The sequence below is a fragment of the Micropterus dolomieu genome, linkage group LG12 (genome assembly GCF_021292245.1).
Source record: "Micropterus dolomieu isolate WLL.071019.BEF.003 ecotype Adirondacks linkage group LG12, ASM2129224v1, whole genome shotgun sequence".
Classification (NCBI taxonomy): domain Eukaryota; kingdom Metazoa; phylum Chordata; class Actinopteri; order Centrarchiformes; family Centrarchidae; genus Micropterus; species Micropterus dolomieu.
The window spans coordinates 8,553,107-8,579,327 of NC_060161.1; the positions used below are offsets into that span (position 1 = coordinate 8,553,107).

The window sequence follows — 26,221 nt, forward strand, 5'->3', positions numbered from 1 at the left end:
CTAGTATTTTTTAACCTGGACCTTATTTTATATTCTTCCGTGTTTTTTATGTCTTTGTGACTACTAAAATGACTGTTTTTGCCAGTGGAGTCCGGTGGTGTTGATGAGAGCAATAGCGACTGTTTGTGGGTAAACAAAAAGGATCTCACTCTTTGGATCAGATGACTGATCACAAAATGTTTGGTTGTCTTTTAGGATTGTTTTTTACTGTGGAGGCAAAGATTAACATGAAAGTCTGTCCCTGACCTACTGACTGATGAAGTTTTCCTATTGGCTGTTTCGAAATGAATTGGAGGGAACAGTGTTTAATCACATCTTCAGGAGGCTGAGATAGTCCTCAGTTAAGCTTTGTTTATGTTGCTTGAGCTACGAGTGCACACAGAGGCGTTTATGATCAACGTGCTATCCCTTGCAGTATTCTCTGTAACGCCACAGGTTGTACAAACAAAACATTCAGGGAAGATGCAAGAAGTCAACAAGTTTTAGCAGAAGATCGGCATTGATCAAACATGGCGGCACACCTACTAAACAGCTGCTTATATCTACTCACGGACATTCTTATTAGTCATTATACAATCCCTCTAATGAAACAAAGGTTGAATATCCTGTAAACAAACGATTCTGCAACATGTCATTTACTCAGTTTTCAAGATCTCCAGTTTTTGTAGCTTTTAAAAATGAATTGACCGGCTTTTTCAAATCCTTGTGACATTTTATTAAATTAATTCAGTATTTTACTTAATTTAAGTTACAGTATTTACTTTAATTCAATATTTGTTGAGGTCCTGTTCTCAGTGGAAGTGTAATGAACTAATGTCATTTTCTACAGGTGCCTGTTTTTTTCTCATATACTTTTATATATAAGAAATGAGAAAAAACAAAGTAAACAAACAAAGACACACACATTTTTATATATATATATATGCATAAACTGTGTATTTGAGCCACTTTATCAGCAAACAAACCTATTTTCAGGAAGTTAAGATTATAATGCAGCAGAAATGTATCAAAGCAGCACATGCAGGCCTTTGCGAGCATCATTTGGTGAGCACCATGACCCGTATGGCCGGCTAAAGGCACAGCTCTAGCTCTCACACAGTTACTTTAAAGAACATTATCTCCTGTGGAAGCCACTGGCTCTAATATGTATCTGTATGTGTCTAATGTGCTCTGTATTCAGTTTAACACAGTATGGGTGAAACAGCTACTTATCACCACCTCTTCTGATTGCAAGCCAGAGAACAGGTGCTTCTCTGCTCACACAGTATACCCCTGACAGGCAATTATTAGACAAGAGGGATTGGGAGAGGGTGACAGTGCCTTCAGGGAATACCTTCTTTTTGTTCCCTTTTGCCTTTTCCTTCTCTTCTACCGTCTGCACTTCTTATTTTCCATCTCCTGTCTTCTCTTCTTCCTCTCTTCACTCCCTCTCTTTGTCCTTTCTCCCTCCCGTTCCCTGCTTTCTTCTTCTCCCTTTCTTCGTCCTCCTCTTAACAACATCAGGCCTGTTTGATCTCCAGCAGTGAAAACCAGCAGCTACCATCAAAAGCATCTCTCCGGTTGCTATGGTTATTCACTTAGATACAATTACTATAGCAACGCCGTTTCAGAAGGCCTGGGAGGAAGTGGCTCAGCAGGAGTCCAGGTGGAGATGCAAAGCACATTCACTGCATACTAGATTCATTCTGGTGGACTAGTGACGACCAGTGAAAGCAGTCTTTCCCAAGCATGTTGTGGTTATGGGTTTTGTGTCATGGTTGATTTTTTATTCCTTTTTGTTATGTTTCTGCCAGTCCCACGTGTGTTTTTTCCCCTCCCTGCTTCTGGGTTCTCATCCCTTGTCTTGATGTTTTGTCAGTTGTTCATTCACTTCTGTGCTCTGTGTTTCTTCACTGACAAGAATAAATATCACCAACAGTCCCTGCTCCGCCTTGTTTCCGGCGTTACCTGTGTTTGCACTTGACTCACCTCAGCAAATGTAGGTATAATCCCAACATTTAGAGGGACACAACACCCCACTCCTTAAATTTATGAATGATTCTCTGTCAAAATCAGCAGGGGTAGGTGTGTACAAATAGCTGCAGCTTGTGCGCTGTCTCTCAGTGCTGTCCATGGTTCTGAAACAACAGATAGGAATAGTCCCGTGTACAATGCCAACAAGTTCCTTCCAATATTGGAAGGGATAATTCTGTCCTCCCAAAATATTGGTACTGTCCATATTCAAACCTTTCCTCTGCCAATACAAGTTTGATTCTCCAAATGTACAGGTGCATCTCAAAAAGTTATGTCATTGAAAAATTCATTTTCCTTCCACAATTTAATTAAATAAGTAAAAGTTTCATATATTCTACAGCCATTACACATAAAGTCAAATATTTCAAGCCTTTTTTTTTGGTTTCAATCTAGATGATTACGGCTTACAACTCATCGAAATCAAAACTCTATTCTAAATCTATTAAAATTGTAGAATATATGAATTGATAATATACAAATAACGACCTGAGCTCATTAACTCGACACACCTGCAATGAGCCTTTAATCTCTGTCTGGTTCATGAGGTTCAAAAAAGAACCAGAGTAGGATTTCAAACAAAGGTGATTTATTTCATAAATGGTGAAAACAGGAATTTGGGCTGGGCGGTAGATGGTCTGATTAACCTGGGAGTTTGGGGTCCAGGTTCCGGTGCTCTGGGTCTCGTGGTACTGGTGTGTAATCTGAGTCCAGGGTCCAGGCTGGTAATCTGTGATCAAGAGAGGAAAAAAAACGAGTCAACTCTCAGTATCTCAAAATGTCAGACAACATTCAAACGCTTCAAGACAAAGTTTGGCTGACATGCGCGTGTACTGAATGGTACAACGATCCAGCAGGGACTGGAAGGTTGGTCTGGTTTTTATTGGTGAGCAGATTGCAGGTGCAGATGTGGAACAGGTGTGCTTGATTGAATTGATGAGCCCAGGTGAGTAGACAGGAGCACCGGCGACCACGCCCACCAGCAGTCTCAGAGCATGAGAGAGAAAACAGAACACAGACAGACGCAAAACAAAAACATACCAAGCACACAGCAGACATACCAAAAGGGTAAAAGAACTCAAGAACTACATTCATACGCATACCAGCAAGAAGGCCAGGGTCACCACCGGGGGGTCGTGACAGATATTCTAGTTTTTTTGAATGCATCCTGATATGTTGCCAGTCAAATATACTGTACATTGTTACATTAAAAAAGGGGCATTGGCTGTTAGGTGCAGAAGCCAGATAGGAATTCAACAAAGAATGTGTTGTTTTCCATAATAGCTTTTTATTTCAGCAGGGTTGCCAGCTAGAGTAAGTCCTGTGTCTGGGTTTGTCTCTCTACCGGCATGATGGTACTAAACCTGGCAACTTCACTTTGATGACAAAACTCCAGGGGCCTTATCTATAACCATTACTTACACACAAACAGTCGCTTGAAAGATGCGTATGTCACTTTGTATTTAAAAGTCGGTATTTATGAAAATAAACTTGACCAACATATTTGATCACCTGTACAGAGACTTTGACCCATTAATATTTGAAGACTTTGGAAACCATTGAAGTGTCAAATGTAAATCAGGTGAGGGGACTCATGGTACATCCCTGGACTGTGATAATGTGCCGACCGTTTCAGCTCGAGTCGGTTGAATTTGTCAAAGGATAACTAGCAAAGGGTCAGCAGAAGCAGACAACTTCAGTTTTTCTAAATTTGGGGTATCCAATGGCATAGATTTAGTTCAGATGTCAACAAAAATAATGCAATTTTACAAGAACGAAACATATGAAGAGTTAAACAGGTAGGTTTCTAATAATTTATCAGCTAATTTCCTGTTTTTACTAACATGAGAAAACATTGAAGAACATCAGCTCACAGCGACTCAGTAGTGAGTTTGCAGTGTCTTTATTTGCATTCCTCTTAATGAAAACTTTTTGATTGGAATTACAGACGGGTGTCCTTATCATCACCGTCTCCTTTATATTCTCTGAGATGGATCAATAGATGGCTGATGTGACCCTGCATCATCAGTCACAGCTGCCTGGTCGGCAGAATCAGAGGCTGGATCAGACGTAACGTTGTCACTCTCTGGATCGGCCTGTTAGCCCAATCAATCCCTCATCATTGCTTTTTTTAGCCACTGTCCTGTCCAGGTCATCAGCAGCTGCCAATAGCCTCATTAGATCCTGCGGCTGATTGCAGTGTTATTCTCTGGCTGCGTTCCGATCCACAGTGTACATAAACAGGAATGTCGATTAAGGGAACTTCCCTCAACAGAATTCTTCCATACGGAACAACCTGCAACATGATCAAAGCACCCGTAAGTTCCGCCGTGTGTTACCCTGGTAACGTCTTGGATACCCGCTGCTACTTTGGACATTTACTGAAATTAAATATTAAATATATATTAAAACAAACTGGTACAAAACGTATATTTCTATAACTTCTTATATTTCTATTCTATTAAAATGTATGCAACTTGTGAATGAATGTGATTGGATTAATTCATATGAGCATTGTTGTTTTTAGGTAACCTAACCTCTGAAATAATGATATAAATAATGATAACATTAGTTACAACGACAATAATTACAGATATTCAAACTCTTTTGTCTGCTCTATTGTTAGTTTTTGCCGGTCCTATAAGGCGCAACGACTTATGGGTAATCTTTCTTGTCAACTTACTGCAAACTGATGAACCGTTCACTTCTTCCCTACACAGTTCTCAGTGCCCTTTGAACTGAAGATGTTGTGCTCCCTGCGGTTTGGAATCTCACTTAAAATTGACGAATACCCTGTGCAGTCCACTTAGCAGGGAACTACAGGGCGATCGGAAAAAGGTTTATAAAATAAATTTAAAGCTCCACTGATGAATATTTTTATTGACAAAGGATCAAAAGTCTGTGTGTAATAAAAAAGGGGTCACTCATAATGAGGAACCCACAGAGAGTAATCACCAACTCTGCAGTTCTCCTTACCTTTTAGCCTCTTTTAGCTCATTGTTTTGGTTTTCCAGCTCGCAAACTCCGTTTGTATCACCCTCAATTACAGCAGCGGGCAGCAGTTTTCGGCTAAAAAGCTCTGATAAACCCTGCATAACTGCTCAGCGCTAAGTTAGTGAGAAGCTGGTGAACATTTGTTGCATTTTGCATTTTTTGGTGCATTTAGCATTTTTCTCAGAGGTTGGTGGAGACCAAAACAGAGCTAAAAGCAGAGGGAATATTGGACTTACATTTATTCATTTAGCTTACGCTTTTATCCAGAGCAACTTACAATTGCTATATATGTCAGAGGTCGCACACCTCTGGAGCAACGAGGGGTTAAGTGTCACGCTCAGGGACACAATGGTGGATGTGTCACAGTTGGGGATTGGACCTGGGTATCTCACCCCATAGGCATGTGTCTTATCCACTGCTCCATCACCACCCTGTTTTTACCATGTGAAACAAACACGACTCCAAATGAATGCTAATGTTGCTTTGTGTTTGCTGGATGTGCAAACAGGCGTAATCAATCTGACTTTAACACGTTATCAATCCGACTTTGTATAGCGCCTATAGTGCAAAATAACAATACATGGTGCTTAGCGTTAGCCAAAGCAACATTGCATAATACATCAGGAGTTCAGTGTAGTCGTAACAGTTTGCTTGTAGAGAATGAATTACTAGAGGCGTGAAGAGGATTTCATGGAGCACATTTTTGCAGCACAGGCGCAGGCGCTCACTTCAGGACGCGTGAAGATCAATTGTTCCTGAATGGCTCCATTCAGTGTAGTGTATCTCAATGGGCTGTGGAGGATTAGACTGTTTCATAATCCAGGGTGTGGTGGGAGGGAAGTGCACCTTAAATTGTTTTCTCACTTTTGTACAGACAGAAAATCCTCATGAAGTACATTTTTAAACCACCTGATACGTGTATACAGCACTGTACGTCAAGATTCTCTTACGATGGTTAGACTCAAGCTCATGGGTAATTTCTTACTGTCCCATTACTGCCTGATAACCTCCCTTCCTCCTTTCATTTCATTTCCCCCCTTATTCATCTCTCCCTTGATACCCCCACCTCTCCACCACTCATAAAATATTCAGAGAGCCTGGCGCTTGGCCAGATGCCCCCCTCGCTTCGCTGCCAGGCAGGCAGCCAGCTGCCAGGGCACGTGGCTCGCTGAGGGGGCACAAAAGGCGGGGATACAAAGAGCAGGTTGGGCTTTAAAATGCAGAACAGGGAGATTTTCATGATGTTTGCTTGCTTTAATGAACACAGTTATTTTGTAGCTACAGAAAGGTCTGAGGAGGTTTCCTCATTCTAGCCTTCACTGACTGTTAACCCACCTGATGGTTGTGGATCAGAAAATTGTCACTGCTTCACTTCATAAAATCCAAAATAAATGACTCTAAATGCAGTGGTTATATTTCCTGAATCCTTCATTACATGCAGAATCAGGGCTGAACTGACCCTTTAGGAGCCCCTGGTAGAAATAGCTCATGTGCTCCTACTTCATCCTGCCTACCACCGGATAGATCCCAGTGTGCATTAACCATCGCAGCCTGCCCAACTCATCTGCCCTCAGCAAAGCTCATGGAAGAGCTATCCACTCACAAGCCTGAGAGAAACAGGACACCTATCTGGCTCTGTAGTTGCTAGGTTTAGCTTTCTTCACCAGATTGTTGCTAGATGTCTTTTCACTCACACAGCTGCCTAGTGCTAAATCAGACAGATTAGAAAGGGGAGAGCGAACTACACAGTAAACATAAAGCTGCAGAGTTGGGAGTTTCATTTTTATCAGCGACCCTTTTTACAATAGATGTAATAGATTTCTTTCACTTTTAAAAAAGAATACTGATAAATGAAGCTGCATGGTAGGGGGAAATTTGTAATTCTAGTTAAATATAATTAAAAGCTCATTTTAAATGTTTATAATGAGATCCAGGTCTCTGTTTCTCAAGGCAGTAAACCCAAGATATACAGTATGAAGCAACCCTAGGGTGCATGAAGACACATCCTCAGTGATGTAACCTGGTGTCATTGGGTGTTGTGGTGCATGTAAACACAAATATTTATTTGTATATATATATGTATTCAATTGCCAGTTTATTAGCTCCTCCTCACAAACAGTCCTGCAGTAAATCCTTCCATTATACCGTTCAGTTTTCGCCTGTCATCACCAGAAAAGGGCCGGATAGGTGGTTTGTTCAGGCAGCTTATTGCGACCGATATTTAAGTTTATTGTGGCCGCAACTTCCAGAAGCCGTATAACGAAGTCAGGTGACGCAGTATAAAGAGAGTAGAAAGTCCGTGGAAGGAGGTGGATGGATGAAACAAATTCAGGACTTTTACGCAGGAGACTGGCAAGTTCCCATGTCAAATAGTGTTACCAAGGTAAGCAGGAAAACTTAAAGGTGTACAAGGACTACAAAACAAGGAGTCTTCACAGATCACAAAGCAAAATCTGACAAGTAAATATTTTGAATCCCCCATTGTGGTGGTTTAACATTAATATCAACAGCAATAATAAAAAATAAAATACAATAAAAACATAATTGCAAGTTTCAGAGGCCCGCATCTCTAGCTACAGTGACTGTGGCAGAAATGAGTTTGCCGAGGGGTCACTGCTGTTGAAACTTGGTTGTACACCTTGGTTGTACACCTTGAGTTAAGTCACACGATTTACATGATCATGTGACTTAATTAATTATTGTAATCCAAACGCCCTTTTCCTAAACTTAACCAAGTTCTGGTTAACTATGTTAACCCTGTGTTGAACGTCACATGACTTACTGTACGTACCTAAGGTCCTGCACGCCTGACGACAAACTACCTATTTTGTCGTTTAGGCATGAGGACATGTCGTTCAGTTTGTGTTGAAGCTGTTTTAGAGAGGTGTTCATTCAACTGTAGGATCATTTGGAGTCTGTGCTGCTGCTTAACTGTAGCGCATTATACAGAGAGGTGTTTCATACTTATATCAGTACTTATATCAGTGAGAGTCGACTAACACACAGCTCATCTCTGTTAAACTGATGCAACTTCTCAAACCAATTGGCTGTCCAATGATTTAGGTGTATCCTGTTAAAGGGAGTGAATATAAACCAAAGATATACTTTATTATTTAGATGACTGTTGTTTTTGCTTTGGCATTAAATGTCAAGTGTCAAACAGCCACATGAAGTCTACTTTGACTGAATGTTGTAAAACAATTAAACATTGAAACTTGGGGGTAAACCCAGTGCAGCCTCATAGGAATGCTATCCAAAAAACACGTTACCTCCACAGCCTTGCATTTTCCACGCTACACAAACCCCATTTTTTCCTGTGTTGGCACTAGACTTGGTTTTAGACTGAAATCATGTCCTACAAAATTGTCCAATACGAATGGAACCCGTAGTGAGACTGGGCAGTGTGAAACAGTGGATTATTAGGGCTCTTTATAGTTTGAGGCCCGGGGCATTCGCCCCTCTTACCCTTTGAGTAATCCACACTTATGCATAATCATGGTCTCTCCCGAGAGCTAATCCTCCTGTTCTTGAAGAACACTCTTAGTATTACTGGAGTCGGACAGAACACACAGTAAGTCGATTTAGTCTCACCTGAAACCGAGCAGCCTTTAAACTGAATCCTGATATTTTCCCTCCATTTTTTTCTGTTTAGTTTGACTTTAATCTAATATGTGTCTTTATCTGTGTCTTTCTTTGCTCCGCTCTCCTCCCTGCATGTCAGTGCAGATTTGTCTCTGGCTCTTGTTAAAGTGTGACAGACGTGTCCACAATAGCATCCCTCAAAGTCACTTCTTAGGACTCTGAGGCGTGCTGCTAAATCACTGTGATTGGACCGGGAAGCCTTTGTGTGTGTGTGTGTGTGATGGGGGGCATTCAGTGGCTCTGTGGAATGTGGGAGTTTCTTTTCTCTTGGCGTGTATGTGTGTATAACACATATTTTTTGTCTTAATGGAAGTGGTGTCAGGCCAGGTCAGTGTCAATGAGGCCCGGATGTGTGTTTGTGTGGATGTGTGAGTGTGTTCAGAGTTGGTCTGGGAAACAGTTTGAAAAGACTTTTTCTTCTTTGGGTCATAAAGTGAAGAATCTTGGTTTCTTCTTTGTGTTTTAATTTAATAGGAGTGGAACAGGGAATTCCCTTGTTTTGGCTTTAGTACACAGTTCTCACGGACACACACACACACACACACACACACACACACACACACACACACACACACATTAAACAGATACTTGGTTAAGATGTGTTACACATACACATAATGTACAGCGCACAGTCCAACATCAAAAGCATAAAAGCTGTGATACACAATGCATCAATGCCTCACCTGTTAGGGCTTGTGACCAGGGGGGCTCTGTTTTGAAACCCTGTAACGTCAGGTTTTGACGGTAAAGGTAGGTATAAGATTCATATATAACAGAAAAGACTGAGTAAGGAGGTGGTTGGGGTGGAAGGAGAGCCAGAACCCGGACTTCAAACCAGGAGGCTGGGGTTCTAGTCCAGTGTGAAACAAAAAGTCAACATTAAATATTTTTATTTAAGTGATGTTAGTTAACTTACGTGTTAACTGACGTACGTAGTTACTTTAACCCAAGTGATGATCTTTTCCTAACCCCAACCAACTACACTTTGTGAAAAAACCTAACCAAATTGCAAAAGCTCTAACCGGACGTTGCATATTTATTGTTGCGAACTTTACCAGACGTTGCACATATTTTGTTGCTTAGCGTCGCTAACTTGACCACAGAGCCATAAAAGTCTAAAAATGACGCTAAAGGGGTACAAAGGGCGTTAAAAAGTGACGCCAAAGGGCCTTGACAAACCGTCAATATGTGACGAGTGGGGAGTGAGAATGTGTTGGTTAAATAAAAAGGATCTTACCTTTAATAAAAGGTCTACTTTGTAGGAATCCTTTTCATAATGCTGTCAGACACTTGCAGTAACAAACTGAGCCTGGCAGTGGCAAAAACAATTCCTTTCAGTGGATGGCGCAGCTAGTCATCAAGCAAGTGATACACTGTTACTTTGAGTTTGTTACTTTTGCGTTGCCAAAATGCTGGATGGTTGTTGAGTTTTCGGACGCATTAACCGAGTAAGAGACAAGCCTGGGCTGTGTTAGGTGAGGGATTCCCCACAAGGTAAACGTAAGCTTTACCACAGTTTTTAACGGTAGAGATGTGACAGCGAATGCTGTAACATGGATTGGAAGTTCCCAACACTGGCAGTTTGTGTTCATATCTTTCTTTTTCTTAAGTTGACAGGTGATCCAAATAAAATGTAATTGCTTTTGAGGCATCTCTACAGGGGAGTTATGTTGGTCTGTTGTTTTGCCCTTCAGGTCACCGCGCATGTCACATGACTGAAAACTATGAATAGTCACATACTGTAGACAAAAACACATGGGAAAATAGGGTCCAGGTTGAAAAAAACAGAAGGTACCCTTTAACTTTAATTGTTAGAGCTTTAGATGTGGATTTGTCTTTTAAAGCTATCGTTTTGACTGACTACAGTGAATGGAAAATCATTTACCCACAGGACAAAAACACTTTTCAGCCTCCTGCAATAGTGAGCGTAAGTCAGCTTACTGGTCTTATTCTACTGTATCAAATCTCCCTTTCAAAATGAAAGGTGGGGGACTCATAAATGGATGTAATGACAGGGACAAGAGGAAGTAACATAACACCTGAATGGCATTAAATAAATGGAGATTTGATGACTGCAAAGACTCACAATGTTCTTTTAACTGATAGAAAATGTCATTTGAGAGTGTGTGTTGGTTTGCTACTTGGAATGGCTTGCTCTGTTCCAGCCTGGGGAGTGTAATTGCAGACAGTGTCTCTTTAGAGAATAATCGAGTTGCTTGCACAAACATTTTGCTATTGTTAAATTTTAATGACCGTTCCTAAGCTGTGTTTGCAATAAAAACCTGTTAAATCTGCTGTGTTCACAAAATTAGCACGGAAACGTCCAAGTCGGGAGTTCATACTGTGTGTATTCTGTCATGTGTCATGGTGTCATGAGTTTTTTCTTTTATATTCCAGGGTTTGTCTTCTGCTTTGATGCTGTATTAAGAGGGAACTTTCTTTTCTACCAGCACGGAATGCTCTAAAACCGTCCTCTGCTACATACAGGACAGAAAAGGCCTTTGATTTCATGGGTGTTGATCTCTGAAGCAGCTTTCGCTTTCCATCTTGCACATAGCAACATAGTCCTAGTTACGTCACCATGTGATCAAGTGACCTCACAGATAAAGAGAACATTGTTTATGTGACACGATTTCCATTGAATTAATACAAGCACAGGACTGCACAAGGTTGTGGTTGCTTGTTAGATTATAAGCACGGGCTGAGTCCAGTCCCACGCTGTTACATAGACCTTTAATTAAAGTTAATTAATACCATCCATCTATCCACGTTAGGTAGCCCAGATGTTTCCCCGGCTTTATCCTTCAGCCTTCAGTCCTTCTTGGAGAATCCTGAGGTGTTCCAAGGCCAGATGGGTCCCAGTGGGATGTGCCCAGAAATGCAAATCCTTTCAGTGCAAAGGAGCAGCACTTCTACCCCGAGCTCCTTCTGGATGTCCACACTCCTCAATGTCCTTGACAATGAGCCCAGCCACGCAGCTGAGGAACACCAATGAAGCTGCTTGTATCCATGGTCTCATTCTTTTAAACATTACCCATAACTCATGGCCGCATGGGAGGGTTTGAACATAGATCGACTGGTAAATCGAGAGTTCTGCCTTCAGGCTTATCTCCCATTCATTATCACTGTTGGACCAACACCCGCATCACTGCTGATGCTGTTAATCCCCTGGACCTTCAAACCCTCACTCTTGAACAAGATCCCAAACTCCTTCACTTGGGGGCACTAACTCGTTGCTAACCTGAGTGGGCAATCCACCATTTTGTGTCACAGTCGCATGGCCTCAGACTGGGAGTAGAGTAGAGCTTTGATTTCCCTGAGGAGCAGTCTGGCATGAAGTCAGTAATAATAAATACAAACCAACAAACAAGACTGCTGCTGCGAGTCGCTACAGGTGCGGCGCCCTGGAGGTGCTGATTCTCATCCCCACAGGTCTTGAGTCTTCATGTTTTTTGTTGACCCTCCAGATCACAATCTAATGGGCATGTACTGAGCTCTGTCATGCTCGTCAGAGGATGAAACCTTTGCATTTTGGATACTCCATGAACTTATTTCCAAGTGCCATTCTTTTAGAACAAAATGTCACATTTCACCACAAGATATGTATTAATGTAAAAGGCAGATTGATATTAACTTATCTCAGCATGTTAATACTTCAAATGAAAAAAACCCTTTTGACGAGGTCTACCCTGAGGTCAGACATAAAGAGGTCATATTCTGCTTTTTGGCTTTTTCCCTTTGCTTTAGTGTTTTATATCTTTTTTTTTATATATGTAGGTTTGCAAAGCCCAAAATCTACCCAAAAAGGAGTTACCATCTCCCACAGAAAAAACTGCTATTATATCACTTTTGGAGCTGCAGCAAGTGGCAAAACATCCGCCTGCTGTTTCCCCTCACCCCCACCCTCCCTACAGAATGTTAGATACCCTACAGGCAGTCAGTGGACATAAAGTTGTTACTGTGATGTAGAGACAGAGCTCAGTAAATTTTTTTAATGAAAGATACTTTTGTTACAATTTAATAACTCCCCACTCGGTGACATGTGCAGCTGAACTGAAATCGTGGTTACCAGCTTGTCAGGACCCGCCCTACTCTGCTTCTGATTGGCTAGTAGTCCTTAAATAGGTACTGCGGATGTGCAAAGAGCTAATAGAAGTGAGATGTATCACTCCATAGCTGAAACAGAGCGTTCAACACACAGGGTGAAAAGAGGAGCTGCAGTAATGTGCAGTACAACAAAAAATATGGTGTTTTTTAAAAATGAAACCATGTAAAACTGTTCTGGTACAACCCCAAAATAAAAGTAGGAACCTGAAAATGAGCATAATATGACACTTGTAAAGTCATTAGCTCTACCAAGGCTCTAAAAATAGCAGCTTTTACTTGTTGAAAACATATTGTTTCCTCCTGTTTATTTATGATGTGTGTAATCTAAGCTCCCTGCCTTCCTAGTTGGAGCATCTGCATGCATCTCTCTATGGAAAGTACAGTAATCAAATTTAAGTTAATTATTCCGGAGGATTGATTTGGAGCTGAGGCATACATCCGACAAACACACAGTGTAGGCTAAATTTACAGCAACAAAGACACAGTCGATGCAAAATAACAGAACCTCTGCTGACGTTACAGTGTAATTTACTATAATTTCTAGTAGGACTTTGCTACATATGTAACATATGTCACCTTACAGAATAGAAGGTCCATATAACCCAGTAGATGGAATGGATAGAATAATCCTCTTTAAATACATTAGGTACGAGAAATCCCATGAAATTACATCAGTTACGCTATCGAATTCCTGTTGAAATAGTATGATGTTAGGTTCACACAGTGAGTGATCAATCCCTGTAATCAATCAGTGATTGGGTGGCAGGAAAGTGGCATTGTTGAAACATTTGTGAGAACTTCATCTGTTGAACCTTGAGTTAGCCCATCTAATGCAGCGTGAGGTCACTACTGATGATACACTGTTTTCCAGGAAGTAGCAGTTTTCCAGGAAAAGTGCCCAAGTAATGAGTTCTTTAAAAGCACAATACTTACTGACTGTTTGAAAAAGAGCAGATTTGATCTGTAGAAAATGTTTTTCTACAGTGTGATGCAGTGTGGCAGTGTGCAGCTACAGAGGAGTGAAGTGTCCCACAGCGACTGAATGTTAGACTCTGTAAGACCCCAGGAAGATGGAAATGTGAAGTCTGCTTCACAGAAATGCAACAGATGGTGTTGGTCTAATAAGGTGTGTAATTAACATATCTGCCTGTGTTTGATGATAATGACAGTCTTCCTAACTCGTTAGGTCTGGTCTGGTTCGGTTTACCCCGATCAGGAGAGTTGGTAGACACATTGAACACGGGCAGAACCCCCCAGCATGCACACATCACACTTTCTTCTTCCTTTCCTCCTCTTCCACTCCTCCATCTGCTCCTGTCTCCATCCTTCCCTCCTCACTGCTGGGAGGTGCAAACACACAGGTGCGCCCTCTGGCATTGGTAAGACTGATGCCAGTAACAGGTTGCAACACATACACACAGGGTAGTGGTACATCTGCAACTGAAAGGGTGCAGGTATGAGGATGGCGATAGGGCTGTAACTAACAATTTTTACCTAAACTTCTTAACCATTTAATCTGTAAGAGACAGTCAGAAAATAGCGATGAACGGCCGTTATGACCCCGGAGCCCAAGGTAACTTCTTCAGATTAGTTGGTTTTTAGGCCAACAGCGGCGAAACAACAATTCAGAACCCACTGATTCAATTTACAATGAGAAAAAAGTAGTGCTGGACAACAATTAAAATTCTTAATCGCGTAACAATGCGATTAATCGCATTGCAAAATTGAATAATGAACTCTAAAGTAGTGTATTGCGCACTTGTAATTTAAATGTACTGCTATATACACAAAAGTGCAATAACATGTGGTTTGCAAATACTTTAAACAAATAAGATGCTTTTTACCAGCAGCATTATTATTATTTATTTATTACTTAAACCTATACCTATAACCTAAACATTAATGTAATCAAATCAAATGTTAAACCAAATCTATTTGCCACTGCCAGGGCATTACCTTTTATCTAGCTTGTTAAAACAAGTTACCATCAGAGTCCAGTTTTTAATAGCAGGTATCTTTTATGAGGGAGCAGCAGAAATACTATTAATTAACGTTAAAGCAACATTGAACACAGGGTGCAGATGTGGTTTGGGTTGTTTGAGTTGTTTGAAAGGCTGCGTCATTAACCAGCAAGCGGCTCACCTGCTGCCGTGATAACGGATCTCTGGTGGAAAAATACAGAAAAAAGATGACAGATAGTCTACCGAAGCCTCACTCTGCTGCTTGTTTGGGTGGGTGATTTAGAGGCTAAATTTTACCATTTGTCTCAAGATATGTTATATTGAAACAAAGGTTTGGTGAAAAGAAAACCATCATTCTTTGAGGGCCATAAACACTTAATAGTAATCTGATAGCTGCCAGATAATTTAGATAAATTAAAGTGTTGGATGAACAAACTAGCCAATATTGTATTTATCATGACGAGATGTTTTTTATTGGATCCCATGAAATGGCGATATGCTGCTTACTGCTCCATAGCAGGGCATTTGCTACCACGAGGACACTGCGGAATTGACTGTTTCCATTATTTTTAATACTTTTGAATGTGACAAAATTTTGACCAAACCAAAAATAAAAAATGAATCAGTCAGATTTTCCCCACATTAAATTGTACCCCTGTCAGTTTTTGGAATGCTTTGGAATGACATTTAACCCATGTTGGAAAATAAACTGTTACATCTAACATAAATGAGCTTGAACAAAACATGATGAATCTAAATAAACACAATTGGTTATATTTCTTTGGTTATTATAGACATAATATCTGGTGGCTAGTCATAAATGTTGGCATGGGCGGTGGGTGTGAATTGGGCGGACCCATGACCTGAGTACCCGGCTATGGCCCTGCTCCGAACACAGCTGGTCTCCACTATAAACTGGCTGGCACCAAAGAGGAGAAAGTGTCTGTCTGTCCCTTAAAGTCACCTTAACTCACCTCACACACTCACCCACACCGGGAGCTGTCAGAGCAGCTGACATGAGCAGGTGTTGATGTGTGTGTGCGTTTGTGTGTAACTGATGCTAGAGTAAGACAGACAGAGAGACATGGAATGTGAAGGTCATTAGTGCCAAACGTAGGACGTGAAAATCTGAACAAGGACAAGGTTCCACAAACATGAGACAAAAATGTATAAACCATAATATTCACTGCCTCTGTCTCATTTTAAACACTCCTTATTTTAGTGTAAATGTGAGCAGAGGATGAGATGCTGATTGAGAATACAAACAACAAATAGACAAGTTGTTCATCGCCATTAATGGGATGCTGTTTCAATCTGCTGTGACTGGGACCTCATAGCCAGGGGCCATCATTATGATACAGGCAATCAATGCTTTTTCCAAGGAAAGCTGTTTATGTGTGTGTGTGAGAGAGAGGGGAGGGGTGTGGGGGTACACATGGATTTAAGACCTGGCTGCCTTCAGACAACAAAGACTGACAAGGCGATGTGGATTTGCTGAGTGTGTCTGGCTATGTAATCCTCACTGGGTGGAAGTTTATTGACTGAATCTACAGAAGAGGAATCCAAACATGCTGGCTTCTGTTTCAAATGTGAGTAGGGATACACGTACCATGAGGCTCTGCTTTTGAAGCTTTGTCACCTCACATGGTCTTCTAAATCCGGTCATCACATGGTTCCAGATTCAAAGGGTTAGCTTTTAATTTCCAAAATGAGTTACTGCTATAGGCCAGCACTTTTGTTAACAGACCTAACTCACCTTTTTTCTTTTGTATAAAGCAAAATAAGTCCACTCCCTCAAATGTGATCATTGTAACGTGAATATTTTTGGGTTTTGAAGTGTTTGTTGGAATATTCTGATGTCTAATATCTGAAATCTATATGGGCTCTGGGAAACTGATGAATATTTTTGTGTTTTCTGACATTTTATAGACTGAAGTATGCAATCAGTCATTTGTTAATTGAAAAGGGAAACACGATTAAGAGATAATGAAAAAGCAATATATGCAGCTATGGATGATAATTTCATATCACCATTATAGTGACCAAACTTATCACAGTTATCAGTATTATCACGGAATTGTAAAAATGTGCTGAAAAAAATTTAAATGTTTTATATTGAAACTACAAATAAAATTGCCATTTTCTTTGCATAAACATGAAAATAACAGCCAATACCTTTTGTAAACATATGAAAAAGTGTGCATTATCACGATTTTAAATTTTATATTATATAGGTAATACAATGACCCCATGCACAATTACATGAAAACAAATAAGTCTTTACAAGACAGTGATAGTAACTGCAATGAGCCCAAAAACTGGCGTCTGCAGAGTTTCTCCTGTTCTGACACTTTTACAACTAATATGAGCGTTGCTGGATTTAAAGTGAACAAGATGCTGGTTGGTTGACTAAACTGCTTCACGTGTTATCATGTGCAGTGGACGAATAGAGCCTGCAGACACACAACGCACACAGCAGCGGAAAAACTTGTGTCGTTTTTACAAGAGCAGCTAACACTGAGAGCTTCAGTTTACACGCTGTTAGCAAGTCAAAAGGATGAATGAAACAATCTCATCTCCACACACAATAAGTATTCTGCTTATCTACCACCCACCTTGTTCTCCTCCTGAATTCTTCTCCTCCTGAGATGTCTGCCTCGCCGTTCACCACTTTGAGAACACTTTACATTGCATATAGAAAAAACACTTCAATAAAATTGTTTAGTTTATATCCTCGTATGTCAAATATATGTGGGTGCAGTAAATCCTCACATTTGAGAACACTTGGCATTGTTAATTGTTTGACTATTAAATTAGTCAAGTCGTGTCAGCGCTACATCATTTAGCTCATATGCCGTCTACAGCATATCTAAAAGTAGCCTGATTGAGTGTAAGCCACACAGAACCACACCCACTTTTACACACAGTCTAAAAGTTTCATTCATATTTTAATTTTTTAATCTTGGTTTCATTTACTGTTGTTTTTTAAAACTCCCTCAAAACAGTGAGCTTAATATTTGATCTTGCTTTTTATTATGTATTGTCACTCGCTTAGTGCCATATTTGAGCTGTCAGTGATGCTTTGTACTCTGTTTCACCCTGCTGGTCTGGGTTTTAATGGTTGTTATTAAAGGAACAAGCATCAAAATATGATGTGGAAGCTGCTCTAAGCCACACATGTGGCTGCTGCGTGTGTGTTTTCACGCGCGTGTGACGACTATTTTGGTTCGCCAGCGAGGTTACCAGATAAACACTGGTAGCAGCTGCTGCCATAGCAACACCATTGTGCGCCCTCCCCTCAATCTTCTCTCCTCCCCCTCTCCGACCACTCCCCCCCCCCCCCCCCCCCCCCCCCCCCCCCCCCCCCCCCCCCCCCTCACCCCCCACTCTGCCTTGCCTGGCGCTCCACACAGCCAGAGAGTGAGGACCAGAGAGGAGAGAGGTCGGCGCGCTTCGTTTCACTGAGGGGAAGGAAAGAGACGAGACGAGTGGATAGAGAGAAGAAACAAAAAAAGGAGGAATAAACTGGAGTGAAAAGTGGTAGTTTGGAGGAGAGAATGAGTGAGGACAACCACTCCCACTACAGGCTGGACCCCAGCGATCGCCTCAATGGGCTGGGACAGAGGAGAAAGAGACCCAAGAAGGTAAATATATAGATGGACAGCCACATGGTCCAGAGAGAGTACCAGGAGGGAGCTGGATCTGGAGAAGGGTGGAGGCTGCCTGATGGCTACCAGCAAGAAAGCAGGAGCTGGGGGCAGCGGAGGTGGAGCAGGTGGAGAATAGGGGAGTGTGTGTGTTCTTTTCTTTGGGCAGAAGTGTTTCTTGTTGGAGTGAGGTTCTAGTAAAGCCTCATTTCTGCTAATACTGACTTGATTTTTCTCTTCATGTCAATCTCCACCCCTGGAGTAAAGCCATTTCCCAGCGGGAGCTCTCCGTCTCTGCTGATTCCACGTTTTTTTTTTTCTCTTGATGGATGACTCCTCCAGTGGTCCCTCATATCCATTCTGCTCCCTGTATTTTCCCCCTTTTCTTAATCTCTGTCCCTCAGTGTGTTGTTGTTGTTGCGCACACCTCTAGGTAGTGAGTAGTAGGAGGAGGCTGCTCTCACATGCTGACAGGGTGGGTCCTGCTCCACTCACTCTTTGTGTGCCTGTTGTTGTGGACGGGTTATACACAGATATCAGCTCTCAGGAGATATTCGTTATCCTTTCAGCCTCATTATAGGACGTTGTTTTAACATCCATGACAGATTATTGATGGTTATTGTTTTATTTCTGCAACCGCTATCATGAGCATGCACACACTCATCTGTGTCAATATTATAAGACAGTCATATTATTTAAGTTAAATACCATCCATCCATCGCCAACCGCTTATCTTGCATAGAGGGTCGCGGGGGGCTGGAGCCAATCCCAGCTGACATCGGGCGAAAGGTGGGGTACACCCTTGACAGGTCACCAGTCCTAATACGATAATTAAATTATTATTTGCATTACGATTATCATTCTTATTTATTGCATTATACTTTACGATTTACATTTTTATTATTTAGAGCTGTTACAAGATGTAAAAAATAATAGTGAAAATGTAGTTATTTGTTTTCACATAATCCTGAGAAAAGCAGCAAATGCACACATTTAAAAAGCTGGAACCAGTCAATTTGGGGATTTTTGCTTGAAAATGAATGATTAAGATTAGTCAATAATACAGTACAAACAATAAACCTTCTTGGTCTATATATTGTATCGTATCGTATGTTGGTTGATAACTGGTATATTGGAATTATCAAATTGCACCATGACCTAAAAATAAAAATTAAGAGGTTTATGTCATGTATTTAGGTAAAAAAAAATTAATGTATGTATTGCATGTATTGTTATTAGATTTGTTTTAACCTCTGAAATATCAAAATAGATACCTGCCCCTGAAATCCAGTATTGGTCCTGCAATCACATATTAGTTCATAGTTGAGTCACTAATTGTAGTCATTGATTTATTTATAACACTCTTAAAAACAACACATGTTCACCAAAGGCGCTTTACATTGATGTTTAAAATATAATTAGATAATGAGAAATATATACTATAAAAAGCAGGATTAGATGGATGTTCTTTTCTTTTGAAAATGTTATAAAGACTTTATGGAGCAGATGTCATTTTGTACAGTACAGTACAGTTTTCAGATAAACATCTCACTGTCTACACAAAAATGCCAAACTGTCAAAAAAAGGCATACTTGAATTAATCCTTTCTTTACTTTTCTGTGGCAACCAACAAGTCTTCCTACCTCAACAACAAAATAAGTTCCTCAATGCCTTCCAGAACATACAGATGGTTTTCTGAACCAGTGGTTAAGGTTTGGTAAAGTTCAGGTACGTAGCTAAAGCTGCTTTGTTAAGGTTCAGGAGACATTCTGGTCATGGTTGCAAGAATCCAGCACTGACTGTTTGAGACAATTTTTGTATTCCCAGCCATCCTCCTTTTACCCAAAGGGCAACCCGTTTTGATAGACGGAACAAATAGATAGAAAGGTTGGCTTTTTGACATTGCTGCTACATGGAAGTACTTGATCTGTGAATGTTGACCCTCATACGCCAGCATTTTTAAAAGCTCCTGTTTTTCAGTGTATCCAAGTGGATTGGCCTCACTCTGAGTTTATATTTCTGCCTGTGCTGATTTTTTTTGTCCCGCTGTCTGACTCTGGATCCCTCTGTGTCTCTCTATCCTTCTATCTATTATATATGACAGGCCAGCCCTTTTCCCTCAGGCTAGGACACAAAAAGGCAGAATCCAAGCTTATTGCATTTCAGTGTGCTTTGTGTGTGGTGGTCTGAGAGAACTGAGGCTTACAAAATGAGACCGGCTTGGTCGATTCCATTGCAGAGTCTTCAACTCAAACGGTGATGTAGGGATGTGCATCACCGTTATTTCATGGTTGACTATCAGATTCAATGATGTCATGCTCATTTGGCTATGTCAGTCTTGAACCGATGCGCCTTGCTCTTTTTTTCCCTGAACCTTGCCCCCATTGGTTAGAGAGTGTTCGAGAATCTTAAAATGACAGCAATATGTGTTTTATTGCTCCTTCCATATAACCACCAAAGACTGTAATTCATTTACTCTGATAAACACCAAGCGTCCTTTCATGGACACATTAGTAATGACCACTTACCCCCCAAAGACTAAGGCCAAATCATAGATCAAAAAAACACCACAGCAATTAGCATGTAGCCACGCATCCATTCATAGACCAGAATGCCTGCTGCCTTTGGGCATGTCTGCTTCTTTAATGGACAGAGAATGTGCCAGAAAGATGCGCATCAAAAACGCCTTGAGGATATGTAAATGTGTAGCTGCTTGTGTAGCCAACACGTCACTAACACTGGATAATATTTAAAAATTTAATATATAAGAGAAGAAAAGTTGAAAATAAGGCTGATTGGACTTCTGGTAAAAAAAATTCCATTCAGCAAGCTTAGGATTATGTTGCCCTGTTGGTTATTGCAACTGGTTAAAAACTATTTAAATGCACTATTGTGGTTTTCTGAATCAGTTTTGAATCAATTCTACAACAATGGTTTAATGTTTTTTTTCCTGATTGCAATAATGAAGCACTCTGCATTTCCTTAGCTGGCTGTTGCGGCTTGTGGTTCTTGTAGTATAGGTTTTGTGCAGTTCACCATATGATATTGGTGACTAAAATGTTGCATTTTAGTGTTAGATTATCCAGCAGACTCTGGTTTTATCCTTGAAAAGTAAATTTTCCCATTCTATTTGAGTTTAAAAGTTTCCTCTTGATCATGAAAACAATATAAAACATCCTTAGCTAAAGGTTCACTTACTAGATTTTTCCAGAGCATTCAATCAGTCTTCATCATAGTCTTCATCAGCAGTTGAAAGACCACTAAGCAGACCTTGATTATTTTTACATATAATTTTACATTTGGCAAATATGTCTTGATCTAGCAGCTTCACCCACCCCTCAACTGTATGACACAAGTCAGATTTAAACTCCTGAGACCTTGCTAACCACCCGAACCAGTTTTACTAAAATAAACGCACTGGAGCTCAGGAAATGGAGAGGGAAATGCTCAGAATGAGAGAGGTTAAGGCTCAGAGGAAGGCAGGTGTGCAAGTCAGTAATGCTGAATCTCCAAAGGAAATTGTCGGTGTAAGCAGAGTCAAAGCATTTGGCAGCAGGGGGGCATTCAGAATCAATGGATGAATTATTGATATGCTCCCTCCCCCATGCTTAGATAGGCACACAGGAACCCACAAACACAAATACAAATACACACCCCTCTGGTGACCTATGGGAGCTGATCTTTGCTGTGTGCAGGGCAATTGGCCCTAAGTAAGGTGTTCTGCTTATGTCTGCTCTTGCAATCCTTCATATTTGGACACAAGTACACACTTTAGCCGATGTTTTCAGCTGGTAGAAAGCCTCGGTTTAATACAGTGTGTTCTTGGCTCTTTCACGAAAGCCCTAAGCACTTTAATCTTCCGCTGCCGCAATTAAAACTCTCCCCTTCACACTGATCTAAAGGGGTTTTTAAACACACACCCCTACTATACCCATACAGCCGATGCTCGTCCATTGTCTAGTTCCTTTCAAGGTGAGGATGACTGTGGTGATGCAGGTTTCATTTTCTGATGAGTGCAGGTTTAGGTTTCAGGTTCGTGGCTTTCTGTCCTGGAGGGAAAGGACAGTTCGGAAAAGACAGATTGGTGTTTTGTTTCATTGGACAGAGAGTTCAGGGATTTTCAACCACTGCTTGTTTCTGTGACTCAGCGGTTTCTTATTTGGAGAAAGACAATCATATTGAGGCAAATAACAGCAAATCATCAGGATTTTTTACCCTGGACATCTCCTTCATTGGTTTTTAAGCCGATCCACATTTATCTAGTTATAAAATGTCTTCATAAGATTTGCTCCATGCTTATGTTTTCATTGTCTTTTTTTTTCTTTTTATTATAGGTAGTGTTACAGGATATGGTGCTGTCTATGCCTTTAACTACCAAAACTGTTTTCACAGCCCAGGATCCTTAGACATTATGTCCATATTACTATTACAATAATTGCAATTACCACTTGCCAAAAATTTAAAAAACACAAAACACTGAATGTTAAAAGTGCTTGCAATGGGTGCTAGAAACTTTGCAACTGGACTTTAAAAAGCCCCTTGAATGTCTAAAACATTTGGATTCGGAAAGACGTTGGCATTGGATGTTAAAAAACATCCGCATTGAATGTTAAACTGTTTGCATTAGACCATAAAAAACTTCAGCATCAAATGTTAAAAAAACATTGAAATTGAATATTAAAAAAACAGTTCTAGTAGAAGATAAAAAACATGTCAGTTGGCATTGACCATTAAAAATGTTGGCATTGAATATGTAAAAAAGTCTGCATTATATTTTAAAAAACATTTAAATTAACTATAAAGAATGTTGGTTTTACAGAATCATCCAATATCAGTGTTCCTCTTCACCCTGAATTCTTAAGTATGATAGCAAAACAGTTTCTTGGAATAACTTCAGATTGGACCCATTCTCAAATGGTGGGCTATAAATGGTTCATGACTCACAGTTGATCAGTTCGCTGATTAAGGCCAATTTCCTCTGCTGTCTACACAGTAGACCATCCACCCACTAGCATGGGCACATTTTTAAACCCAAGATAGTTTCACAACACACAGTACAACTGTGAACAGCCTCATGAAAGAAAACCTGTTATCACACATCACATAAACACAGAAATAACTGATTGTGTTTGCTGCATTTTTTTTCACTTCGCTAACCACCTAGGTCTCCCTTCTATTTTAAACAATCCAGGAGTATAAATAACATCACTTCCTGTGGGTCAATGGATTTTTCTCAGAAAAGACTACATCTTCTTGGCATTGGCTTGGCACTTACTTTTTTGTTTATTTATTTTATTTTTGATATTTTTATTTTTTTAACACACACACAGACACAGACACAGACACACGCCTACTGTTTTATTTATTTATTTTATTTTAATTTTTAATATTTTTTCTTTTTTTTTAACACAAACACACATACACTTTAATTACTTTACGCTTTAATTACGCTTTAATGAAATGTATGGGGTTGATCGTTCTTATGTAGTATGTATCATGCTTTGGCAAAATTGTTGTTACACATTCATGCCAATAAAGCTAATTTGAATTGAATTGAATTGAATTGAATTGATAACTGGTGGCCACATTACCTTGAACTTTTGTATTTTAATAATAGCTACTTCCACATTTGCTTCTAATATATAACAGTAATTATTATAATTACCAGAAGAGGTCACTTGTCAGGAAAGTGTATACTAGGTCGTTCATTCAAGCATTTGTATGAAACCCTAAGCAGCCAGACATTCATACATTTGATTTATTCTGTTATCACAGGAAAACAACACTCAAGATCTTGAGATAAAATTATCCCATTATCATGGGAAAACAGTAAAAAAATAAAAAAATAAATGAATGTTTGGCTGCTTAGGGCTTCCATATATTATCAATTTTCTCTTGAGGTCTCAGAAGTTTAGTAGACAATTTGACATGACACAACTTGTAAAGCTATTTGATTCTTCCAGCACTTAAATATTGTCATCACTGGAGCCTCTGGTGCTGGATTAGACTTGTAGCCTTGATACTTTTAAAGATAGATGTTGGATGAATGAATGAGGAAATCTTGGTCAGCAGAGGTTGAGACAGAGAAAGTCAATTCTAATACGAGGGCCGCTATCGACCGGCGTGACTTCGACTTCTCTGATGTCTGGTCTGATTTGTCTGGATATAACTCTAAGGATAAAGAGGAAGTACCCAGTGAGCCCCAGCTGATCCAGTGACTGTTTACGCTATGACTCAGCTCAAAAGGGGACAAAAGAATGAAGCTTAAAATCTTATTTGCTGTTCATTTTTTGTGTTCACGCACTTCATCCAGACCTTGAATCTCAGCAATTTTAATGCTGAGGCAAGGGTTACAGAGAGAATTAGGGCGAGGTTAAGGTTATAGTCAGGACTGAGATTAAGCATGCAGTGGGGTGTGTGTGTGTGTGTGTGTGTGTGTGTGTGTTGATGCAAAACTACCCAAAAGACCAATGTCCCACATCATCAGCTGTTTTGAACCATTAAAGTATGCTTTCAGTTTCTGTGTGTAGTCATGAATTAGATTTTATGTATGTTTTTGTGTGTGTGTATGTATGTATGTGTGTGTGCTTGTGTGTGCTGATGATGGGATACTATAGACCCTCACTTTGATAGGAGAATGGTTTCTTAAATCATCAGCTGTTTTTCTGTGGATAAAGAAGGTACTGTTTGAAATGTGTTTGTGTGTGTTTTCATGTTTTATCTATGTGTGCCGGCAACCATTCATGTAATGATGTTGTTAGGAATATCAATCAGCGTATATATGACTGTTCTTTTTTATTTTTGTCCTTATAATGTGTTTTTTTAAGTGTGTTAACAAGCCTGCTATGTTAAGTGTGTGTGTGTGTGTGGGTGTGTTTCATGTTTTTATATCCCAGTGGGGACTTAAAGCTGAATGCACACTAACCGATGGGGACTCGTGGGGACCATATGGTTAGAGACACTTTTTGAGGGTTAAAACTTGGTTTTAGGTGTCAGGTTACAATTGGGTTAAGGGTAGGGTTAGGGTAAATGTTAAGGTGTGGCCCTAGTTGTGATGGTTAATGTTAGGATAAGAGGCTAGGGAATGCATTATGTCAATAAGATGTCTCCATGGGGATAGAGGAACAAACGTGTGTGTGTGTGTGTGTGTGTGTGTGTGTGTGTGTGTGTGTGTGTGTGTTTGACCCTTCCATGCTGCCTCTTTTTTTGGACAGCAAACAACAACACAGATGGTCTGTGCGGATGACACCCCGACATCGCCATAGCGACCAAAAGACTTGCCGCCAAAAAGAAAACCTTTAGCTGAAACATCTGAGCTGACATCTCAGGCTCTGGCAGCATATTCTCCGATGCCCAATTCAGTTTCTGCTCTGAAAGTAATAATTCAGTTTACTTTGCCCAACATTTGACAACAAGGAACAGTACCATGATAGTACTATACATGTTTATGTGATTTTTTCCCACCCATTCAATAATTATATTAGACCAGAATATATCAAGTCAGTGTTACTGTCGAGATTTAGCTTAAAGTTAGCTAGCAGCAGTTTCACAACATGAAAAATTGGGCTGAAATCAGAAAATCTAAGATGTATCTAAAGCTGACAATGGCTATAAAGTTGATTTGGGTAGCGTTTTATCATAATGTTGCCTATTTACACTGTAGATTTAATCCTCTCCTTTCACATTAAACATAGCTGTTTGATCCATATTGACATATTGTTGTATTGTATTGACAATTTGTGCAGTTTTACGTAAACTATACAGAAATAAACATAAATTTTAAAAACATTTACATGTCTTCATGAATCACGATTGAAATGCTTGCCGCCAGGGAGCTCAACTACATCAGCTTAAATTCCT

The 26,221-nt window shown here is 40.2% G+C and overlaps 1 protein-coding gene across 9 annotated transcripts in view; it reads left to right on the forward strand.

Moving 5' to 3' along the window:
• ank2b (ankyrin 2b, neuronal) overlaps positions 1 to 26,221 on the forward strand; it is a 235,728-nt gene that overhangs the window by 55,685 nt on the left and 153,822 nt on the right. Inside the window, exon 1 of one of the 9 annotated variants that reach the window (XM_046064555.1) lies at positions 18,216 to 18,358. The exons of the other annotated variants lie outside the window; for them this stretch is intronic. Coding sequence (XP_045920511.1) covers positions 18,272 to 18,358 — 87 coding nt within the window. The 5' untranslated portion in view covers positions 18,216 to 18,271. Of the gene's footprint in view, positions 1 to 18,215; positions 18,359 to 26,221 lie in introns of those variants that run through there. 9 annotated transcript variants of the gene reach the window in all.